At 49.5% G+C, this 22,544-nt stretch overlaps 8 protein-coding genes across 8 annotated transcripts; 4 read left to right on the forward strand and 4 right to left on the reverse strand.

Annotated features, from left to right (window-relative positions):
* Positions 1–2,998: 2,998 nt before the first annotated feature.
* On the forward strand, positions 2,999–5,104 carry ATNIH1004_011040 (putative Rho GTPase activator (Bem2); the record flags this gene model as incomplete). The annotated part of the gene is made up of 4 exons (XM_033575606.1): positions 2,999–3,530; positions 3,586–4,249; positions 4,306–4,400; positions 4,449–5,104. The coding sequence occupies 4 exons, from the start codon at positions 2,999–3,001 to the stop codon at positions 5,102–5,104; spliced, it is 1,947 nt and encodes a 648-aa protein (XP_033421461.1).
* A 1,111-nt stretch (positions 5,105–6,215) lies between these two features.
* Positions 6,216–6,970, reverse strand: RRS1 (ribosome biogenesis protein RRS1; the record flags this gene model as incomplete). Its single annotated transcript, XM_033575607.1, has 2 exons — positions 6,216–6,816; positions 6,900–6,970. The coding sequence occupies 2 exons, from the start codon at positions 6,968–6,970 to the stop codon at positions 6,216–6,218; spliced, it is 672 nt and encodes a 223-aa protein (XP_033421462.1).
* Positions 6,971–7,351: 381 nt separating this feature from the next.
* On the forward strand, positions 7,352–13,320 carry ATNIH1004_011042 (mitochondrial 37S ribosomal mS29 domain-containing protein; the record flags this gene model as incomplete). Its single annotated transcript, XM_033575608.1, has 6 exons — positions 7,352–7,985; positions 8,064–8,923; positions 9,549–9,611; positions 9,674–9,951; positions 10,019–10,261; positions 10,320–13,320. The coding sequence occupies 6 exons, from the start codon at positions 7,352–7,354 to the stop codon at positions 13,318–13,320; spliced, it is 5,079 nt and encodes a 1,692-aa protein (XP_033421463.1).
* A 1,164-nt stretch (positions 13,321–14,484) lies between these two features.
* Positions 14,485–15,875, forward strand: ATNIH1004_011043 (uncharacterized protein; the record flags this gene model as incomplete). Its single annotated transcript, XM_033575609.1, has 2 exons — positions 14,485–14,889; positions 14,955–15,875. The coding sequence occupies 2 exons, from the start codon at positions 14,485–14,487 to the stop codon at positions 15,873–15,875; spliced, it is 1,326 nt and encodes a 441-aa protein (XP_033421464.1).
* A 653-nt stretch (positions 15,876–16,528) lies between these two features.
* On the reverse strand, positions 16,529–17,792 carry ATNIH1004_011044 (zinc-dependent alcohol dehydrogenase; the record flags this gene model as incomplete). Its single annotated transcript, XM_033575610.1, has 4 exons — positions 16,529–17,298; positions 17,346–17,502; positions 17,567–17,615; positions 17,668–17,792. 4 exons carry the CDS (start codon positions 17,790–17,792, stop codon positions 16,529–16,531), a joined length of 1,101 nt encoding a protein of 366 aa, XP_033421465.1.
* A 478-nt stretch (positions 17,793–18,270) lies between these two features.
* ATNIH1004_011045 (uncharacterized protein) lies at positions 18,271–19,440 on the forward strand (the record flags this gene model as incomplete). Its single annotated transcript, XM_033575611.1, has 1 exon — positions 18,271–19,440. The coding sequence occupies one exon, from the start codon at positions 18,271–18,273 to the stop codon at positions 19,438–19,440; it is 1,170 nt and encodes a 389-aa protein (XP_033421466.1).
* A 51-nt stretch (positions 19,441–19,491) lies between these two features.
* DHG2 (SDR family NAD(P)-dependent oxidoreductase) lies at positions 19,492–20,477 on the reverse strand (the record flags this gene model as incomplete). Its single annotated transcript, XM_033575612.1, has 4 exons — positions 19,492–19,542; positions 19,601–20,018; positions 20,082–20,347; positions 20,409–20,477. The coding sequence occupies 4 exons, from the start codon at positions 20,475–20,477 to the stop codon at positions 19,492–19,494; spliced, it is 804 nt and encodes a 267-aa protein (XP_033421467.1).
* Positions 20,478–20,845: 368 nt separating this feature from the next.
* Positions 20,846–22,258, reverse strand: ATNIH1004_011047 (L-rhamnonate dehydratase; the record flags this gene model as incomplete). The annotated part of the gene is made up of 3 exons (XM_033575613.1): positions 20,846–21,816; positions 21,880–22,102; positions 22,172–22,258. The coding sequence occupies 3 exons, from the start codon at positions 22,256–22,258 to the stop codon at positions 20,846–20,848; spliced, it is 1,281 nt and encodes a 426-aa protein (XP_033421468.1).
* Positions 22,259–22,544: the final 286 nt, after the last annotated feature.

The following is a 22,544-nucleotide window of genomic DNA, read 5'->3' on the forward strand; positions in this document are numbered from 1 at the left end:
AACAACACTGATCCATTTTTATGGAACATCAGTGCAATCCCTTGGTAAAGATAGGTGTGGCAATCGCTTTCTTGATTATTATTTTATTTTATTTTTCCAATTAAATTCCCCTCTTCACACGTGTACTCCTCTAATTTCAGATTCAAAAAGCATGTCCTGGAGAATTCTCATGCATATTGCATATCCAACCATGGCGACCGGTAAGCATTTGTTTCTCCACTTTTATAATTTCCCACCACATTATTGTATGCAGTTCTGCTAACCAGCCAATATCTGCGGAGTAATATTAGGTGCTATCTTTCAAATCGACTCTCGCCTATGCCGGAGTATGTCCTTGACATCTGCTGGCACCCAAACCAGTGGAGAGCTTTTCCTTTGCTCTAAATATTGTGTCATGAAATTAAAATACTTATAGTCACTTTGCCGTTCACACTTGCTTCTTTTCTTTCTTATTTTTTTTCTCCTCACCCTTCGCCTTACTGTTGTTGCTACTTTCTCCTCCGTAGGTATATTTATTTGGCGGAATATGAGCATGTACTACTCCATACCTTGGAAGGCCCGTGTGGTTCATATTACCTGTTTTATTAACCCCACTAGGTTGCATCAAATGCCATGGTTAAGTGCCTTTGTTTTATTATGGAGGTTTTCTAAAGATCATGGATCGGATGATTCTGAGAGCGGTTTATTTTTTATTTTTTCTATATCAGTAGGGAAAACAGCAAGAAGGACGAAAGAGAAATAAAGAGAGATAAAACACTTGTTGAAGTAAGCGCTTTGTTTATTAATTATGTTCCCCCGATGCAATGATGAATGCTAGTTAGCTACAAAAGAACAACTAAAATCGCTAGTCTAGGTACGAGTACGTAGGCACTTAGTACACTAGTAGTACTCAACGTCCTTGTCAGGCACATCATTTTATTCGGCTGTGTTATGGGGCTCTTCTCGACACTGGTTGGCCAATCCGTGGTTGACAGTGCAAGAGTATCTTAGCCGGGATTTAGCTATACCCAGACGGGGGTGTACATCATACCGCCCATGGCACCAACTGCCAGACCCGATCTTTCTGGCCAGTAGTTGTCACCGCTAGCATTTCAATGGGTCCTTCCCGATCTTTCGGTGTACATCCTTGTACCAAGTGCCAACTGCAGGATGCAACAAAATCAAAACATCAACAAAAAGCAATTCGTATAGGTGAGACATAAACATTTAGGGCTGAAGAGTGTTCCTCTTCGGAGACAATTGTGATACAACAAAGCTGCGCACATGGCAGAAGACTATCTTTAGAACACAAAGTAGATTCGTCTGGTTTGGTACTTCGTGCCTGAGGATCCCACTTGACCAGGTACTCCAGAGTACGTTGATCAGTTGTGGGTTGACCCAACGTCATCCGCCTCCTCTCAAAGCCACCGATTCGCATTCTAATTATTTTGCTACTCTTTCCCCCTCCACCCTCCCCTTTTTAATCTTTAATCGAGATATTACAATACCTAGATCTGGTGAACTCTATGGAGACCATCTAGTAAACCCGAACTGTCCGATTGAGTAAAAGCATAGAAACTTCAATACTTTTTGGAATGGCGCCGGCTAGGGCACTAATCAGATAGGCTTTCCATACTCTGTACATCCATAGTCTTCTGAAGCCACGAAAGTAACCAGTCTGGATCCTTGCGCAACGCCATCTCCACCGTCGGTTCGCCCCTTAAAAAGACGACAGGTGCTTCTTAGTCTGACACACAGCCGCGCTTGCATAACGTTGTCGAGGAATGTGTCGTCGCTGCGACGTTCGAGTCTGAATACTTTTAGAGCCGTGTTGTATTGCTCTCTCGTGCCTCTTTCTCTTAATCACAACATTTCCTTTTGGAAATCCATTAAGATCCCTTTGGTTTCCTTTTCCTTTTTTTCCCTCTTTCTCTTTCTTTTTTTTTTCAACGTCGTCCCACATCCTTTCCCATTCTCATTTTCTTCATTTTCTTTTGTTTTACTTTCGTTCACTTTGATTTCTTCGCCTCCGCTCCACAGGTTTAAACGCTGGAGTTCTTAGCCTCCTTGGTTCGGCCTCCCTCTCTTACCGACCGCCGTCTCAACACCTACACACAGGGCGGCAAAAAAAAAAAAAAAAGTACAAAATAAACCAAGCAAACGTCGACTTTATCTATCGAGAAAAATAACCAAAGTTGTTCATCAATCCTATACTCAAGTGAAGTGAAAGAGGAATAACCGAGGAGAGCATTCAAGACCTAGATAATATGAGGGGACACGCATCCTGGTACGTGATAATATCACTCTGTTTTGAGGACAAGGCCTTCATGAATATCCCATTGTTAAAAAGCGGTCTCTCTTGGCTTACTTTTCATTTTTCGACGCATACCAAGAGGTGACTTATGATGGTGTAGAACTTTCTGATAGTTCCAAATCATTGATGCCATGTACCCCTACTTTTGTCTACACTGCTTTGCGCCCACTTCTCCCGTCTCTCGTCCCGGCAATCTGTTTCATTCCTGACCACAAGTACTGACAGCATATATGTCTATCACTTAGACCTGAACGATCTGATATTTTTCTCATCCAAGATTGACCTTTACCTTTTCATGTGAGACACCGTTGACGAAACCAACCCGCATAGAAAGATTGGCAAGGCTGGCTCTATCCAATCATTTTATCATAAATAATAAATTGACGGTATTCATCCTTCGGACTTGGTTACCTTTTAGGGGAGGGACAACAAAGCTAGGATATCTATGCTTGAAGGATTTGAGGAGACATAATAATACTTCCAGGTAAGCTCCGTCTAGAGAAACTGCTGTCAGTGGTTGCGATACAAAAAAATACTGAAAAACGGCATTCACTTATAAGCTTTACATTCAATGTTATTAATAATTTAGTGAATAGATTTTAGGTTTCTGTCGAAACGGCTTGATTTATCAGTTATTCTGTCCGCCCCCTGAATATTACCCGTCCCTGTTTCGGGTCACCAACGAAGACACCGATAGTGTCTAAAATGCCGTCAAGAAACTCCATTGTTCCCAATTTAGATCTCAGCTCTTCCACCTTACAGACAAGTGCGAAGATCTTGTCTCCACTAACCCCCGGCGCCCAAAGCTCGGACGGACAGAGTCCTTTGACACCGCGCTCTCCTAAGTCTTCGTCTAGTTCACCTTTCCTCAAAGGAGCCACAATTCGACCTGTCGCCCAGGAGTCCAATAGCAAGTCGAGCAGTCCTACCTTCCCGGTATCTCCAAGTCTTGCTACGGAACCTCCTACCCCGGGCTTCACGGCTATTCCTCAGTACCCCCCCTCACCCAAGGACTCTCCAAAGCACAGCCGCGATCCTTCGCGATCCTTCTTCGCAACTCTCAAGGCACCGAAGACTTCGCATAAAGGCCAGGTATCAGACAGTTCGGAAAATTCGGGGGACAAGCCCAAGAGTCGCGGTAGTTCGAGAGATCGCAAGACACAGATCTCATCCAAGCTATACGAATCGACACCAGATCTTCCTAGTGCTATCGAGCGTGCCACACAGGAGGAGACCAGTAAGCACGCCAAAATCGCATTTTCACATTGTACAGGCTAACGTTTTCCCTATAGACGGAAACATCTCTGAAGAAAAATATTTCCACCCAGCAGACATCAAGAAAGTGGGGACTGAGACTGAGACCGGACAGCCTCTTAGGAAAAATAAGCCACGATTTGCCAACCTTCTCTCCCGATCTCGCTCAATCAGGGTAGACGACTCTACTGTAAACAGAATAGCAAATCGCCGTCCATCTACCAGCCTCATGAGACTCGAAGAAAACGGTAGACGGGAGATGCAGGAGACACAAAAAACAACGTCAACACGGCCAGAGCGGGGGAACAAGAGCACAGCGAATTCAGCACATCGCAATCATGGCTCCGATCGTTCTGTGGAAATCAGTGGTGGTCCTATCAGGAAGGACAGACACCATGGAGGGTCGATGGTGCCGTCCGCTTCCTTGAGTCAAGTGTCTGGTGCTTCAGCAGCACTCTTCAACAATATCAAGCAATCCTCGAGCGGCGCCGCAGATCGGATCGGTAAGGCGGGCAAAGGTTTTTTTGGCAAAATCACTCGGAGCGGTAGCACGAATGAGCGGGATCTCATTACCGATGACAACTATATCTGCTCTGTGATCAATTTACCGCTCATTGAACAAGCGCGACGAACTCGCATAGCGAAGCGACTCGAAGACTGCAAAGACAAAACAGAGTTCTGGATGCCGGCTCTACCATATCGGTGCATAGAGTAAGGCGCTGCCTCTTTTATAAGTACAATTACTAATGTTACATCAGCTACCTAAACTTTAAAGGATGCGAAGAGGAAGGACTCTATCGAGTCCCAGGTAGTGGGAAAGAAGTAAAGCATTGGCAACGACGTTTCGATACAGGTGAGTAGCATCAAGCCTCGATGTGGTAAATGGCTAACATTAGCCAAGAATATGATATCAATCTTTTTGACGTGCCGGATTTGTATGACATCAACACCATTGGCTCTATGTTCAAGGCTTGGCTTCGAGAGCTGCCTGATGAGCTTTTCCCTAAGGAAATTCAAGCCATGATCGCAGAGAAATGCGAAGGGGCAACTACTGCTCCTCAGATGCTAAAGGATGAGCTCTCCAAATTGCCACCGTACCACTATTACCTTCTCTTTGCCATTACCTGTCATCTGAACCTTCTCCATTCATATGTGGAACAAAACAAGATGGACTATCGCAACCTCTGCATATGCTTTCAGCCCTGCATGAAAATAGATGCGTTCTGCTTCAATTTCCTTGTCTGTGACTGGAAGAACTGCTGGCAAGGTTGCTGGACTGAGAAAGAGTACCTCCAGGCAGAAAAAGAAATGGATGACAAAGAGAAGGCAACGCAATCAAGAGAGAATTTGTCTCAAGTATCTCCTCAAGCATCAACCGTGGATGAAAGAGCCATATCTTCGTCGGGTAGCAGCCAACTTGCCGTGGAAGAGGAACCGCCTCGCACCGAGACCGCAAAGCCCTTGAAGCAAAAGCCCAAGAACATTGAGACAACCCATACTAGGAGTGTCTCTCAGCTTCCAGAACTTGGACCTCCACTTTCGCCCATTCGGATATGAGAAAAGCTCTACATGTGTGAATCTGCCGAGCTTGGGCCAAAACCATCTACATTGGCATAACATAACATCTACTTTATCTGACACATCGACATCTATTGCTTTCATGATTGCATGTAGTGGGTTTCCAAACCTGGCGGGCCTACTTTTATATTATTCTTCTTTTAGTGGGCCATGCAAAGAATGCGTCAAATTGATAGTCTCGGACTGGATCCGCAGGTTCAATATCATTACCAGAATTAAGCCGTGAACCAGAAATTCTCGCAATTTATTTTACACATCCTCTGCGGAGCACAGTTCCATGTGCTGGCATCAGATATGCCTAGACACTTACTCGTTACTTAAAATATGGGCTAGCGCCTTGGTCCCTCTCTTCAACCACATCCCCCCATCCTTCTATACCTATTCTATACCTACTCTATACCTACACCCACCATCTCATTTGCCCCCTTTTTTTGGGGGGTGGGTGGTACTTTTCCATTACAGTGTGCATACCTGGCGCCTATGGAGTCGGTTGACATTCTTCAAGGTTCTAGTTGTTCCCACAGTTGTACAAATTGAAGTTGGCATTGCTTGCTTTTTTTTTTTTTTTTTGGAATTGCACTGTGCTCAGCTTTATACGCATGCATGGAAATTTTGCTGTTTTTCCAACAGTAGTATGGCCAACCACTGATTCCCCATTGGACCTCCTTTCAGCGCTTGTTTACGGGCATTTTTACTCAATTTTCTTGCTTCTTTTCAACATTCTAGGATGCACTACCAGTACATACATGTAACATAGGCAAGTGAATGATCGTACGTTGAAATAGGGTTGATTTTGAATGAGAATAGTAAGCAGGTTTCTGGAACGATAATAGACTAACCGTATTTTGGCGTGTATAAGACATATGAACTATGCTATTTCTGACCATTGGCCCAAAAAGACACTGTAGTACTTTTTATAGCCCAAGGCATTATGTTAGTCCATCCCTAGGGGCAAATTGACATCCATGACCGACGACTCCAGTGCCAAACGCCTTGACAAGCCCAATCGACAAATAAAGACTAAGAACGAGCTCCGATTCACAGAGAATCTTCGGCTGTCAAAGTATTCATAATCTATATCGCCATGCTCTCATCCGCTCCCAGCACCCCTTGACTTCCGCTCATTGGCTCGCATCTTTCTCTCGTTCCGACGTATCCTGTCCTTCCGCTCGGCGCGCGACATACCACGGATCGAGCTTCCTTTAACCGCAGCATCTTCCTCATTCTTCCAATCCTTCTCGTTCACCTCGACCAGCCAATCATCGTCGGCTTTGTTGTTTCCCTTATAGCCCCAACGTGGCACCCATTCGCCCTTTTCTTCATCATATACCAGCTTCTTTCGGCGCTCCTTGTCTGCCTGTGCAGCTCCAGGTTTCGAACTATACTTTCCAATGCCCTTCTTGCGCGCGAACAGCTCCCACTTGGTTGGTTGTTTGGGCTTCGGCAACGGCTTATGACGAGGAAGGATAGTTGAAGGAGAAGGGAGCGTTAGGAGAACACCTTGTTGGGAAGAAGTAATAGGGCAGGTCGTCAATAGTTGATTTAGGAGAGACTGCACGCCATCGCGAGCTGTGGCCTTCAAGGACGTGTTCAGCGGGCCCAAGCGAGATGTCTCAATAGGGTTTGGATCATTTGCGAGGAGATGGCCCAGGTCAAAAGTGTACGGGGTGGGTTTAGACACAGTGACAGGCCTATTCACGCCAAAAGGTTAGTATCTAGTGTGGATGCGTGGTATATATATTTGGACGAGCGCATGTATAGGTCGTCTACTCACAATCTCTCCGGCTTGGGCTTCGAGGACGAAGCCGCCTCAGAGGCCTTATTGGCCGCTTCAATTTCAGACATGGCGATCGACAGCACAGCTGAAATCACTCCGAGGACCTGGCCAGAAAGCGCACAAAGTATGATGGAAGAACAGAGTGGAATGCAAATTGGTACAAAAAGCCGAAGCGGAAGGGTAAAAAAAAAATAAGCTCATCACAGAGACAAAATTTTGGACGGCCGCCCTAAAGAGTAGATCTCACCGCCATCAATGTTAAAAGCGGCGTTAGCTAGTCCAGGGTTGGTAATCGAGAAGCCTCAGTTGGAGTTCCAAAATGTGCTTTAATTTCAATCTAACACCATTAGTCTGCGAGAGGCCTTGCACTCCCTCCACCCCTTTTAACCTCCTTATCATTCCCATTGTCAGTTAAGACACTGGCCATTGTGCCAGTGTGTTCTAGCACAATGGTTTCGTCCTTTTGCTGGGGCTGCCTCACACGGCTTCGTCCGACAGGTCAAGCTCTTCTGCCTCCCCCGATAGCAGCCCCCAGAGCTGCGTCGTTTCATACATCCACAGTTCGCTATTCGAATGTATTGAAGAAGAAAAATACGATTGCGGGCCCTCCAAAGTACCGTGAGGCCAAATCTGCCCGGATGAAAAAGAAGAAGCCAACCGACAGACCGCGGCCGCCTCCGGTTGGAGAACGCAAAGCACAGCGGAAGCGACTTGTTCTCAGCAACCCGAATGCACTTGAGGTCGAGGACATACAGGAACTTTCAGCGGAGACAATGGTGGATTCCCGACTTCGCGGATCCGTCCTTGCTCTTCCCCTACCAATGCTCACCCAATTGCGAGCGGCAGAGGCTTTCAAACCTAAGCAGGGCTGGTCGATATTCCGTCGTCCAGGCACGGTTGTGAGGAGGGAGACACTAGAATTGGCCCGGTTATTTGACAAGATTTCTGGCGAGGGTGAGGATAAAGGAAAGTCGGTCAAGAAGATCATCACCGGCGTGAGAGGCTCCGGAAAGACTGTTCACCTGCTGCAGGCTATGGCGATGGCTTTTACCAAGAAGTGGATTGTCTTGACTGTGCCTGAGCGTAAGTATAAGCCAAAATCACCTGGTTCTATATTTCCTTTAACAAAGAAATCGATGCATGTGTTGACGATATTTCTAGCCCAGGATCTGGTCACTGCGAGCACTGGATACGCTCCACTTTCCGATGAGACACCACATTTATATGTTCAGAATGCAGCAACTGCTGCTCTGCTGTCCCGCACGGTTTCTGCCAATGAAGAGGTTCTGAAAAGCCTTCATGTCTCTCAGGAGCATCCTGCTCTCAAGTCCGCCACCAAACCTGGCATGACTCTGGAGCAACTTGCGCGTTTGGGGATCCAAGATCCTGCTATTGGCTGGAACGTTTTCCAGGCATTATGGTCTGAGCTCACCGCGACCTCCGCGGCGCCTGGGTTTGAAAAGAATTTCAAGCCGCGCCCCCCCATGCTTGTTACTGCGGATGGATTGGCCCACTGGATGAAGAACTCAGAGTACCGCAATGCTGAGTTTGAACCCATTCATGCTCATGACCTCGTGTTTGTGCGTCATTTCCTGTCCCTCATGAAGCCCGGGTCGGAAAAGCCTACTTTCCCCAACGGTGGTCTGCTCTTGTACGCCACGTCGGCTTCCAACAACCCCACTGTCTACAGCTTCGAAGTCGCCTTGGAGCAGGTGGAAGCTCGCCATGCTGGTGTTAAACCCTCGGCTCCAGAATTCCCTCAAGCTGATCCTTATAGCCGGGCTGACCAACGCGTTCTTGACGCATTCAATTCTCCGAAGCCCACCGTCCCCAAGGAAGGTATGCTGGAGCTCCAGACCCTTGGTGGTCTCACTCGGGGCGAGGCACGGGGATATTTGGAGTACTTTGCCCGCAGCGGACTTCTCCAGGCAAATATCAATGATGAATGGGTTGGTGAGAAGTGGAGCTTGGCAGGCGGCGGCGTGATCGGCGAACTGGAAAAGTTGGGCAGACGCATGAGAGTGAGTTCGTAAGATGGTGACTACGATGGTGGGTTTGTCTTCGGTCCCGACGTTACTTGGGAAAGCATGGATCCTTCCACCCCTGGAAGTGTCCTTTTTTTTTTTTTTTTTTTTTTTTTTTTTTTTTTTTTTTTTTTTTTTTTTTTTTTTTTGTATACGATTCGTGCGTTATTTCTACATGTGCTCGCTGTTGTCATCCCAGATTTTGTCCATTCGGCTGCGCTATTGGATAGGGGATGTGTATTCTACTGATTTTTATTGGGCTTAATCTGTGTTTGTGTGTATGCATATAATGGAATCCGAAATGGCATTATTATTTATATATATCCTACTTTGCTCCTCTCGTCTTCAAATCGAGCGAACGTGCTGTCAGGTTTTTCCTCTAGGTAGTATAGATTAGGGCCGATGCGGGGCGCCCGCCAATGCAGGAGACGCTTTGTTCTTCTTTCACCACATGGATCAGTTGTGATGGCTATAAATTCATCATCAAGTGGCCCTATGGCCAGCGTCATCCCATCCCACCCCATCCCATCGAATCGAAGCCTCTTCTCGTGAATCTCCAACTCGGTCATCGGGGCCTCCGTGGGGCTCGAGTCAGCAGACCTCGTTTGATTTAATAATTTAGTCCACCGCAGCTTCATTTCTCCAGACTCTTTTCTTCTTGGGCTCTTTGATCTTCACGGCTTCGGTGAGTTCGATTTCCTTTCATTGCCTCGGTCCTTTCATTACCCTGACCCCGAAATTTTCTAGATATGTACGGATTGCCCCCCTTTTTCAACTCCATCCGGTCAACAAAGTCCGGGTCCTCCTCAGCCAGAATGGCGTCTGCCTTCAACTGCGCAACAGCAACCTCCTCCACCTCCTCGCCCTCCACTTAATCCTTCCGTCTATAATCCGAATTCACCTCCTGTTTCGAGCATCGAAACAAATTCGTCACCGGCTACTGCGGTAGACACATCCTCCTGGGGAGTACGTTATAATAGGCAACATCATATTCAAACACCTCCACCGCTGCCGGTAAGTGTCAAGTAAGAGGTGGTCCCTGCCATGTTTTTATGGCTCCTGATATCCTACTAAACCAATAATATCGGACAGCCCCGACCTTCTAGTACTCCCGGAAAGGCTCCTAATCCACAGTCTCCAATATGGAGCTCTTCAGATGCTAACAAACCTCTACCCGCTGCTCCACAGCTTCCCACAGCCGAGCAGTATCAACAAGCATTGCCAGCAAATGCACCATATACACGCCCACACCTCGGGGGGGCTCATTGCCAGGACCACCACCGCCGCCACCACCTCTTCCTCCCGCCTATCAGAGTGTGGTATCGCAGCCGAACAGTAAGCCATCGCAACAGCCATCTACCTCATTATACACAACCTCTTTCGGCCAACACAGAGATTCGAGCTCGCAACAACACAATGTGTACTCTCCCGCTGAACGCCCACTTCCTCAAGTGCCACCATCCGAGCATGTCCCGGTATCCACTGGAAATATGGAAACATATGGATCCGTACCGATGACAGCACCGCCAATTCCCCCGAAAGCCAGTGCTAGTATCGCTCCAACGAGTTCTTCGCTTGGTACTTTTACACCCTCGGACTGGGAGCATCTGTCACCTCCCCCAGGGGATGTTTATGATGAGAGAGTGTTTGAATCGAAACAAGACACTACTGCCAGCTCGACAACAGCTTCTGAATATCAACCGAGCTATGCAGCAACTGTACCCCATATATATGCGCAATCTGCAATTTCTACACCTTTTTCGAACGTTTCACCAACAATCCAGTCTGTACACGCCCAAGACACTACAGCGATGCAAGACCAGTTCAAGGTCTCACCAATCAGTCCAGGCACCAACCAGGGTATCTCTGAACCACCTCCACCGGCCGGAGTGAAGACGAATGAGTCAATCTTCTGTTCAGCCTCTGCAACGGAGACCTCCGAGATTATTGATGGTGTTATTGAGGCGTGGAATCGACCGGTCTCAGCGGAGCCTACCCCATCTAATATTCAGAGCGACACCCATTTCAATCCCGGAAACGTGCCGTCATCCCCCCTTCCGAAACTTAGTCCCCTTGAAATTCCCAGGTCGAAGAAAGATGTTGCGATCCCTCGAAAGGAAGTTCCAACCCAGTCTAGTGGTACCTCGCACGAGAAAGACATGAAATCTCAACCCTCGTCACCACAAGTCAAGCTACTGGATCCTTATGAAGACCTAGACCCTTGGTCCAAATCCTCGTTGGAACGCTATGTGGCAATGCTACGCAAAGAGGCGGTGGCAGACACTGACGCAGAACGTTTCAATATCTTCACAGCCTTCGTAGCCAAGGAGACGAAGCTTCGCGAGATCTTGTATAATATTGGGCACGAGGAGAAAGATGCCGATCAACAACCAACGACGGGCCCGCAACTCTCCGGTCAAGTATCCGGTCAAGGCCCCCCGTCAGTAGAATCAGGTCTAATACCGATCGAATCACAGGAGGACTGTGATGTTTTGGACGATATTGCGGAAGATTTTGTGGACGGGAGATATAGTCCAGGGGGCCGTCCCATACTTCCCAGGCTCCATACGCCTAGTCTTGCAGGTATAAAACGGTCCGTTTCGAACCCGGCCGGTCCAAAGTATGGCCCGGAACGCTTGGTGCAGGGTCACTTCTCGAGATCGACGTCAGTTCCGCCTTCAACTAATGACTCGATACATAAACACTGCCTGTCGCCTTTGACGACCCACCCCCCGCAGCCAATTTATACTCCATTTCGTTACACCGAAGGTCCACAACGGGGCTCTGATCATCTGGTGTTCGATCTTCCCGCCTATCAGGCATACTCCGCCTTGCGACAGGCATCTGCAGAAAGTGGCCGAGTCATGTCGAATGCTCCACCCGTGTCTTCACAGGAGAAGGACAGTCCAACTGCGTCATCGACGCTACCCAATCAACATGATGAAACTTTTATCGGCCTTATCCGGGAAAAAAGTGTGGCTTATCGCACAAAGACTACCCGGAAAACGTCGTCTCCGCCGCCCCTGCCAATATCTCTCAGGCAAGGGAGACCGGCACATGCAGTCGATGAGCTGCGCTCTATGGTTTCATCGCCCTTGGCGAAACGATCAGAAAGCTCATGGCATAAGACCACCAGAGAGGAGCTAGAGAAACATCCAGACGACTTTGGCTATATCGAGGAGACGGTCAAGTCCTGGGAAATGGCGAATAAACCTCGCAAGGAAGGGCTAGACAAGGAACGTATACGGCGGCAAGAGGAATCGGAGAAACACATTGATGCTTTATTCAATGGTAAGGAGATAGGTTATGCGGACATCAATGTCCTAGAAGAAGAGTTTCGCCAAGCGGAGGCTCGAGTCCAACTGGACGAGGAAAGGCGGGAGCTCGACGACTTTGTGGCGAATGTTTTCGATCCGCTGGAAAAGCGGTTGGATGATGAACTGTGCGCCCTCCGGACCCATTACGACTCGGCACTTGGTCAACTCGACCACGAAAACAGCCAGATCAAGGACTCGGTTACAGACAAGTATAATCTATCCCATACCATGAAGGTTGTAAATGAGGTTTACCAGAAACTCGAGTTGCGCTACCAAAAGCGGTTTGAAATTGCCTTGGACCTCGAGCGCAGACGCAAGAAGGCTGAGAGGCGACCCCTGGTGTTCATGGGTGATTCCCCGGCTCTGAAACGCCTGGACGGTGATTTTGATCAAATGGAGCGGCGAAATATCCTCGAGGCGGCCAAAGACCGTGACGACCGGGCCAATCGACTCATGGATTCGTTTGACGATGCAATCATGCATGGGCTGGGGGAAAATCAAAGTCTGCTGGATGAGGTGTCCACAAAATTGTCGAGGATAGATGCTATAGCCATCCGCTCGTCGGGCCTAGTAGACTCAGAGATTGAGCAGATGTTGAAGTCGGTCTATAAGTTGGTGGAATCTCTGCGTGAAGATTCTGAGTCAATCCTGCACAGTTTTGGCATTGCCGATTCGACGCTCAACGATGCGGATTATCACGTGTCGGTCGCCGAAGCGCGCTATTCCAACGCGGATGCAGATATATTCTGCCAGCTGGATAATGAGAAAGCCAAAGAAGATGCGAAAATCCAGAGCGATCTCCGGTCCAAGTTGGAGAGTGTCCGTGCTGGCCCTGCCAACATCACCGCCACGATAAACGAGCTCCTCAAGTCGCTCGATAAAGCTTCGGTTGTAGAGCAACCCGCATCGCCAGAAACCGCCCCTCCCAGCCATCCTGCTGAATCGCTATTGCCGGGTCCCCCACCCTCTACAATCGAGCCTCGCAAATCCAAAGATGTAGCGCATCAAGAGCGGCTTCGGAAGGCGCTGGAGGACGCAAAGAAGAGAAATGCCGCCAGACATAATAATAACCCCTAATCATCCACACTGCCAAATATCTCTACGTCTCTTTCTCTTTTTTTCTCTGCTGTACTGTGACCATTTCCATGGTGATCAACAATGGCCGTACATATTCATGACTTGACGAATTTCCTTCTCAATACCCGTCTTCGTCTTCCCACGTATTATCTTCTTTTGTGTCACAGATTTATAGTGTATAGTTTCTACATTGTAGGTGACTGTGACTCTCCACACGTATGGTCTTTGTTCTATACCCTGGAGCAGTGCACCACCATGTCATGCATGCTGCATGGCCTTGTTCTCTCTTTTGACTATGCAATTCTCCTATGACTATGCACACGGCATATTTCAAGACTTTCCTACTTTGCCCCTCTTAAAGTAGACAGCGGTAGTTCCTTTCAGTGACTGTTGCTAAATCTAGTACTTATGACAAGAACAAGTCATGGGAGATTCATACCAACGTGCATTGTAGATGCAAACTGACTATGACAGGTTGAATGGTAGGAGCCTCCAACTACTCAGCTGGGGCAAGGCCACACAATCACATTCTACCACGACATTGACTGCGCCACTCTGGATGCACGGAGGAGCTGAGAACCTGCGCCGCCAAATCCAACCACCACAAACATCCCGAGCCGGTTGGTTTCCCTAGAGATCAAGATTGCGCCGCATCGTCCGAGGCCCAATCCAACTCCTACACCTTCCGTCCGAATCAGTGGCTCTCGTCCCGGGCCTTCCTCCTGTCGAGGTTTGCGCCGCAAACCTAATATCCTCTCGCAATTCCCTTAGCTGCATCGCCGTTGGACGTTAAAGTTACATCCTATGATTTCAGAAGGCTGTCTATGCTTTCCAGCGCCGTGGTTCTTTTTTCTTATCCCTGCGCCAGTCCAATGAGTCAAGGCTGGTGGGAAGCGTCCTTTCCTCCTCTGCGCAACTTTCGTTCGGTGATCTTCCCAGCTAGGAGCTACTTCACTTTCGTCATGCGGCAAAGGAGAATATCACTGACGGCGCGGCTCAAGCAAATACCAACCCCGGGCCTGGGACAAAGTTGCCCGCAGCCGCTTCCATCCATGGCTCGGAACAAACTCTATATAAATCAAGATGGTCCGTCGGAGTTTCCAGTTCTCCTGGTCCATGTATATACCACGGTTGTTATTACTTCTAGTGCTATAACTATTCTCCATGTCCGCCCCTACCAGGCAGCTCTGCAAGCTTTCCATCGGTAACTCCTTGCCTCGAACACGACCGCCTAAGCAGAGAACACCGCACACAGACAGCGGAATCTACAGTGATCAGATGGAAAGCGGTAGTGGAGAAAGTGCAGCGGAAGAAGGCTTAGCTGGATCCTTGACTATGACAGGGAAGTCAGGCATCACATATGACCTGGCCAGTCTGGATCCTGAGTCGGAGGCGAGGGTCATTGTCGGGTTCTCCACCCAGTTCGATGTCGTCACTTGCTGCTCAACGCCAACAGGATATGACTTTCAGTTGACCGAGCGGTCTCAAGTTCACCTTGGCTCGAATACCTCTACGTGCACTTGCTCAACATTCTCCTATCAGCGCGGTGTGGCCTGCCAGCATATTTTTGTAAGTCGAAAAAAAAAGAAGAGAAACTATCCTCTGTTAGTGTTTTTTTGCTAACATGCAGAAAGTGGCTCCTTGATCGGCTCTATGGCTGTCTTCTCCCTCAGCTTCGTGCCTCCCCGATCCCGCTGGCTAGCGACGGCTGTATCATAAATTTTCCGCGCATCGAGCTACTCCTCAATGGTAAACTCGAGTGGGTGGCGGATCAGCTGGGTTGGCAGTATGTACGCTCCGAGGCAGATGGAGGAATGAGTCGCCCCCAGAAGGTGCGAGATATTCTTTCTGCGTTCAGCACGGCTGTACTGCCGGAGGATTTTCGCCTCGATTTGAGGGATGACACGGCACAATTACGCACCCCAGAGCAATGTGTGGTGCAGGGGGACTTCGAAGCCACCGTCTTTCGTCTGGCTGTGCACGACGACGCGGTCTATTCCAGTCTATGTAAAGCAATGCCTTCAGGGGCTTGTGCGGCAATCTACTTTGACAAGATTCAGGAGAAGTCACGAAAATTGTTGGCCGACTTCGATATCTATTGTCAAACAGGACAAAGGCCGGACAGTGGGACGAGCGTGAGCGTCGCCAACATCATCCGAGAGCTACGGCATAACGTAGACCAAATACAATGGAATATTACTGCGCGAGCACCGCATGGCATGGAAGGGGCCGCGAAAGCCTTGGTCACGTTGCTGGAAGATATCTGCATCCGCAACAAGGATGCATTGGATGGCAATCTATGGGGACAAGCGACACTGCAGGGAGAGGACGAGGATCAACGCAATCTGTACTATCAGCTTGTCGGTAGGACTGATGAGACGGGGGAGTGTTTTATTCTGGATACTCTTGAGCAATTGCAGGGGGCCGATCTTCATCAATTCCGATCTAAACTGCAAGCAATCCTACACAAGAACGAAGTGAACCGAGCTCCCAGGGCCTTTATTCTCAAATTAAATATGCTGGTACGTCGAGCCGAATCTGGTGGGGGAGAGTAACGGCCAGCCACGGCGACATCGGAAGGCAACATCAAGCGAATCTCTCTCTTGTTTGCCCAGGTGGTTAAACCGTTTTCCACGGATACAATATCTCCATGTAGTCATCGAATTCCAGCTGGACTGGTTCTCTTCTTTCGTGCACTTGCCACTACTTTATCCATAGAACTTTGGGTATGACACTAGTCACGAACTAGCACCATGGGTCCAGATTTTGGTCCAAGAACCTCGATTCAGGACAGAGTACCGTGGTGAGAGTTTCGGAGAAGCAGTTAATAGTTAGTCTTTCATGGATTACGTAGTCGAAGCAATGACGTCAAGTGTGTTTACTTATGTAATCACGAGATTGCGGGTGATTTCTGCGTCGGCCAATTCTTTTTCCCTTGCTTCATTCTACGTAACTATGTATATTCTCTCCCGTTTTATTTATTTATTTACTTGGAGTTTGTCCTTTACCAGGGTTTCTAGCCTTGTTGGGTTCAAGGATATAATTATATCATATTCCATACATTGGTTGAGTCGTTAAACCTCCAATTCATTCACATTAATGTTTAGATACATAATCCACCCAGATTGTACACACCTTGCTTGCAACTAGCACATACACACATATATACTTAAACCCCAAACTACACAGTAATATACGCCACTCCTACCTAAGACAGGTCCAGAACTACTCTGCCCTGTAGCTTACCATGGTGCATGTCGTCAAAGATACTCGTCAAGGCATCCATCTTCTCCGTTCGGACGTGGGCCTTAATAATGCCCCGTGCGGCAAAATCCAACGTCTCAACGGCATCCGCCCGAGTGCCCACGGCGGATCCAGTGATGGTGATGTGGTTGGCGATCATCGCCCCGGGGAACGCGGTTGCAATAGGCTGGAGGTCATTCTCGGGAATCCCCACGCATACGAGAGTGCCGTTGAACCGGAGGAGCCCAATTGCCTGGGCATACGCTGCATTGGAGGCCGTGCAGACCAGGGCAGCATGGGCTCCCAGCCCATCGGTGAGGGACTTGACATGAGCCGTAATGGCTTCCCCCTTGTCATCGGTGGGGAACTTGGTGATGTCCACAAAATGCTCTGTGCCGGACTCCTTGACCAGCTCTTCTTTGCTGCCGTGGTCGATTCCAATCACGCGGAGACCCATTGCCTTGGCGGCAAGTTGCACGGCAATGTGGCCTAAGCCACCGCCGGCACCAGAAATGATCACCCACTGTCCAGGCTGCGCTTTGCTTCTCTTGAGAGCGGCGTAGACCGTCACCCCTGCGCAGAGCATGGGAGCTGCCTCCTCCGACGCCAGCCCGTCGGGGATCGGTGTCACATAGTTGGCTGGGCCTAAAGTATACTGCTGGAATGTACCGGGAGTATAGTATCCTGAGATCTTCTTGGAGAAGCAGAGTCCATCTGAGCCCGCTTGGCATGGCACTGCATCTTCTGTCAACCACTGTGGAGATACGGAATGGAATACATACAGCAGTTTAAACAGGCACTAGCAATCCACTTGACCCCGACTCTGTCACCGATCTTCAGACCAGAAGACTCGGCACCAGGACCGAGCTTGACGACCTTGCCGACTCCTTCGTGGCCGCCCACCTGTCCAGGCTGAGTGGGATATGGGAGAATCTTCCACTGCGACGTATCAGCAAACCAACGCCGAACAAGGAAAGATCGAGAGCGTCTCTGCATCACCTACGGTGTTGGTCATAATACCAAAATCGGAGTGGCATATTCCCGAGTTGGTCCTTTCACTCTCGTTAGATCTGAGAGTAATCTCCAGTGTATATGTTCACATACAGATTAATCAACACTTGTCCCACACCGGGTTCAGGGACATCGAGCTCTACCACTCTGGTAGAGATGGTACCAGGATTGTCGTAGATGACGGCTTTTTGTTTCTTTGGGATCTCGATTTCAGCCATGTTGGGTATATCTTTACCGTACAGAGACAGTACGATCAAAATAAACTAAAAGAGGCGTAGAGGATGGGAGCACAGAGTGATGGGAAAGATAAGGAAGATCAAGCAAGCCTCTCAGACGGGGCGTCCTTTTTATCCCCTACTTCTCTCATATGATCGCTCTTAGATACATCCACCTTACTGATTGGTGGCGAAAGAGGGGGCCTGGGATTGCGGAATGAGCGGCTCCGAGGGAGAGGCCTTTTTTCTATCCGAGGTTCAATCGCTGATATTTGCGGGGGTTCTCTGACCCCAGGAACACGGAGGATGCACGACACGGTGATGCATGACGTCTTTATAGATAGAATCGAAGGCCCGAGCGAAAGACACACCGGCTCGGTCGAATGGGCCCCGACATGGCCTATTTATCCATCTACCCCCTCATTCATTCATTCAAATATTCATCCATCCATGTCTGTTCAATCCGGTTCCATCCCCCACCATGGCGATTCCCATCGTGGATTCTCACATCCATCTTTTCCCGGAGTCTCATCTCCCCACGCTCGCTTGGTATGATCCAGACGGCCCCCTCGCCTCCCAACATTCAATCGACGAGTACCGCATTGCGACAGTATCGAGTAGCCCCTCACCAGACTCATCACAATCTACTTATCTCCGGGGCTTCATATTCCTCGAAACCGACCGTATTTCCGCGGTGGATGAAGAATCCGGAAAGTGCTGGTCACATGCGCTGGATGAGGTCTCTCTGTTGGCTAGGATCATTGTCGGAACGCCCATCCCTGGAGAAGGACACCGAGAGGATGACCATCGGCTCTGTCTAGGGTTCGTTCCGTGGGCTCCAGTGCCTGGGGGACCGGTTGCGCTGGAAAGATATCTTGCCCTGGTGAAGGAGAGGACCGGGACGGAGGAAGTATGGAACAAGGTTCGAGGGGTTCGTTATTTGGTCCAGGATAAGCCGGCGGGGGTCATGCTACAGTCGGATTTCATCGAGGGGTTGAAATGGCTTGGAAGGCAGCGATTGACATTTGATCTCGGGGTTGATGCACGACAGGGAGGCCTCTGGCAATTGAGGGAAGCTGTCGACATGTTGCGCAGGGTTTACGAAGGGACTGACAATGAGAAAGAATCCAACATAATCTTCATTATCGGTATGGCGTCAACAAAATGTCATTCCTCCTGGCTGAGTCTCTTGCTGATGAATCTCTCTCCAGACCATCTGTGTAAACCGAACCTTCGCCTGCCTTACTCTGCTTCATCGGAGTCTCTGACTACACACCCCGATTTCGTAGAATGGAAGTCCCTAGTTGCAACTATGGCACAGTATCCCACAACATATATGAAGCTTTCTGGTGGCTTCTCGGAGCTGCCCCATCTATCCTCGGCCTCCGAACCTGACATCCCGGCTCTGGTCGAGCGGCTCCGCCCGTGGACGGACGTGATCTTCGATGCGTTTGGTCCTCAACGTGTGATGTTTGGATCCGATTGGCCTGTCTGCAACGTGGGCGGGGGTGGCAATGAAGCTGCCTGGAGGCGCTGGAAATGCGTGGTGGAGGAGGTCTTGGAAAGGCGAGGATTGAATGAGGAGCAGAGGAGAGGAGTCTGGGGCCAGGTTGCTGTGAATGCATATGGAATTGATATCTCAACGGCCTAAGCGTGCAGTATATACAATGAACACCTTCTTCAATCTATTCGACTGATTCAGTCACTGTAGATTCACAAAGAGTCCTCCATCCACAAGTATCTGAGCCCCCGTCTAGTGATTTCGAGTCAGCAATATCCATAGAGCCACTGCGAATAGAGGAGATACTCACAACATATCCACTCAGCTCCTCACTCGCCAGGAATACCGCGGGTCCTGCGAGATCTGGTGGGTGACCCAGCCGCCCCAAGGGGATCCTCCCTTCCATGTATTTCCTCTTTCTCGGGTCACTCATATCCTCGTCGTTTAGCTGTGTCCGGATCGTCCCCGGTAGCAGAGCATTGCATCTGATCCCATATTTCCCCAAGGCAACGGCGCACGATTGCATCAAACTGAGAACTCCCGCTTTGGTGGGCGTGTAATGGGTCTGCTGCCCTCCGCCTACCAGAGCAGAGACCGAACTGATGCCAATGATCGAGCCCCCGGGAGGCGACTGTCCCAGTGCCATGTGTCGTGCTGCAGCTTGCGTCGCGTAGAAAGCGCCAGTGAGGTTGGTCGACACAGTATGACAGAGAAGCTGCGGATCGACCCTGTCGAAGAGAAGAAGAATGTTAGGAATGGAGACATGCACGATAAATGGGGATCTAACTCACTCCAGGAACTCCTCAAACCTACACACACCGGCATTGCTCACGAATACATCCAGTCGCCCAAAGGCCTCGACTGTCTTGGTCACAAAATCCCGGCCGGTTTCTGGTTGCGTAACATCGCCCGCCACGGCGATGAATTGATTCCCCTCTGGTCCGACGATATCAGAGACTTCCTTCCGCATATCTTCGAGCAGAGGATCTTCTTCCGGACCCCCCAGATGATTGATAGCCACCTTGGCTCCATGACGGAGATATTCGAGGGCAATGGCCTGGTGCACTGTATTAGATGGACTTGATGAGTCTTTGGGAAGATAGATTTATTATATATACCCGACCAATTCCCGTGACACCTCCTGTAATCGCAGCAACCTTGCCGACCAGAAGATGAGGGAGGGGCATGCTTTCTTTCTACGCTGCTTGGCTGTTTCCCTGTTCAGGTGTGGGATCCGTGCAATTGCAGACAAAACCGGCCGGGCTAGGCGATCTGACCGGTCCCTTTAATATTTCTTTATTTTGCTTCTTTTCCCTCCTTCCAAGAGAGAGAAACGATCGGATGTCTGGTGATTCGTGATAATGATCCCCCGAGGTCATCCCCGCAGCCCCGCTCAATCTCAGGCACGTATTTTATTCCGAAAGAATCGTCACATTTCGGTCTATCCATGCAATAATCTACCTACATATGGAATCACAAACATATAGGGGGGCCAGAAAGAAAGTAAAGTCATCTCGGCAAAGAGCAATATTATCCCTCTATCGCTTGTCATTATTTAATAAGTAAACCCATTCGATCCCAGTTCCTGTTCTACCGGTGCAGCCAGGCTCCGCTGGGGAGCAGGAGTAAGGATGGATGCAGCCGGGATCAAGGGAGCAGCTGGGTTAAGATCCAAGCCAAATCCTGGCCTGTCAAGGATGGCGACATCGAGATACCCTTGCGTGGGTATGGGTTCGTTCAGGAATAGGTTTCCAAAGACCGGTTCCACCGTCTTTCCATCCGCCGAATTGGCCAAATACTCCTGGAATGGGGTATTGGGCTGGGAGACCACGAAATGGTACGAGTAAGGCCCGGACGCGTGAGGAACGACAGGGAGATCGTACGCTGCAGCAAGCGCAGAGACCTTGAGCAATTCTGTTAAGCCACCCACCCACATGACGTCAGGCTGGAGGATATCCAGATTGCGACCCTCAACGAGTTTCCGGAAGCCAAAGCGGGAGTATTCGTGCTCTCCGGTGGTGAACTTCACAGTGGGATGCGCTCTCTTAAGAAGTGCGTGACCGTCAAAGTCGTCGGGGCTGAGGCATTCTTCCCACCAGTCAATATTCAGTCCTTCCGCCTCGCAACGTTTGACCAGCTCGATGGTGTAGGAGACATTCAATGACATATAGCAGTCAACTCGCAAGGGGAAACCAGGACCGACACTCTCCCGCTGCTTGCGCAGGTATGCGATGTTCTCCAGGAGTCCTTTCGTTCCCTCATCTGGACCATGGGGCAGGGCCACCTTGGCTCCGGAAAAGCCCATCGCTTTGGCGGATGCCGGCTGAGGGCCAGTGCAGTAGAAATCCAGACGCGATCGGGTTGCCCCACCGATAAGCTTGTAGACGGGCTCGTTACGGATCTTGCCCACGAGATCCCAGAGAGCCAGGTCAATCACGGAGATGACGGCAACTGGAAGGCCCTTTCTCCCATAGAACATCGAAGCCCGGTACATCTTCTCGAAGAGATCGCTCACATCCCTAGGATCTAAAGTAACACTGGCACATTAGCCTGGCATGTCCAAATTCTCCTTTCCTGGGTGACCAGCACCTGCACCAACTAAGAACCGCTCAAAGTGATGTTGCACCACCCAGCAGGCCGGGGGACCGCCAAATCCCGTCGCAAAACCTTTAGTTCCATCTGTTGCCTCTACTTCGACACAAAACGACCCAAGGACATTGATCCCCCACGATGTACGCGAGCCTCGATACTGTGCCCACCTAGTCATGGGGTTGGAGATATTGCTGTCAACTAGCCAGTGGCCTCCTTTGACCTGGCCACGTCACTCAGCATATGCGTCGAAAGCAATTTTCCTATATATAGGGGCTAAGGAGACACCTACATTGTGGTAATCACCGCCGGATCCCACTCCATCAATGATGAAAGTGCGAATCTCTTTGATGCGGGGAAAGGTCGATGTAGAACCCATGGTGTGTGGTGAACGACGCTGAATATACGGATTGCAAGAGAGCAAGCCAACACCATTGAGAGAAAAGAAACGCGAATGATAGCAACGATAGCCACTCCATGCTGGGGAGCAAGGCGATATTTGAGACCAGTGCTGCGTTGGAGAAACCCTCGTGCCTCGGGGCAATGCTACACCGAGAGGCATGGTGGTGAATGCCTGACTAAGCGTTCTCCACTTCTCCGCAGACTTAGTCAGCGTCTCTTCGTGGGGGTTGAACTGCGGCTGGGTGCCTTAGGCCCACGGTCCG

The sequence above is a fragment of the Aspergillus tanneri genome (assembly GCF_003426965.1).
Source record: "Aspergillus tanneri strain NIH1004 chromosome Unknown AapTan_8_pilon_pilon_pilon, whole genome shotgun sequence".
NCBI classification, from domain to species: domain Eukaryota; kingdom Fungi; phylum Ascomycota; class Eurotiomycetes; order Eurotiales; family Aspergillaceae; genus Aspergillus; species Aspergillus tanneri.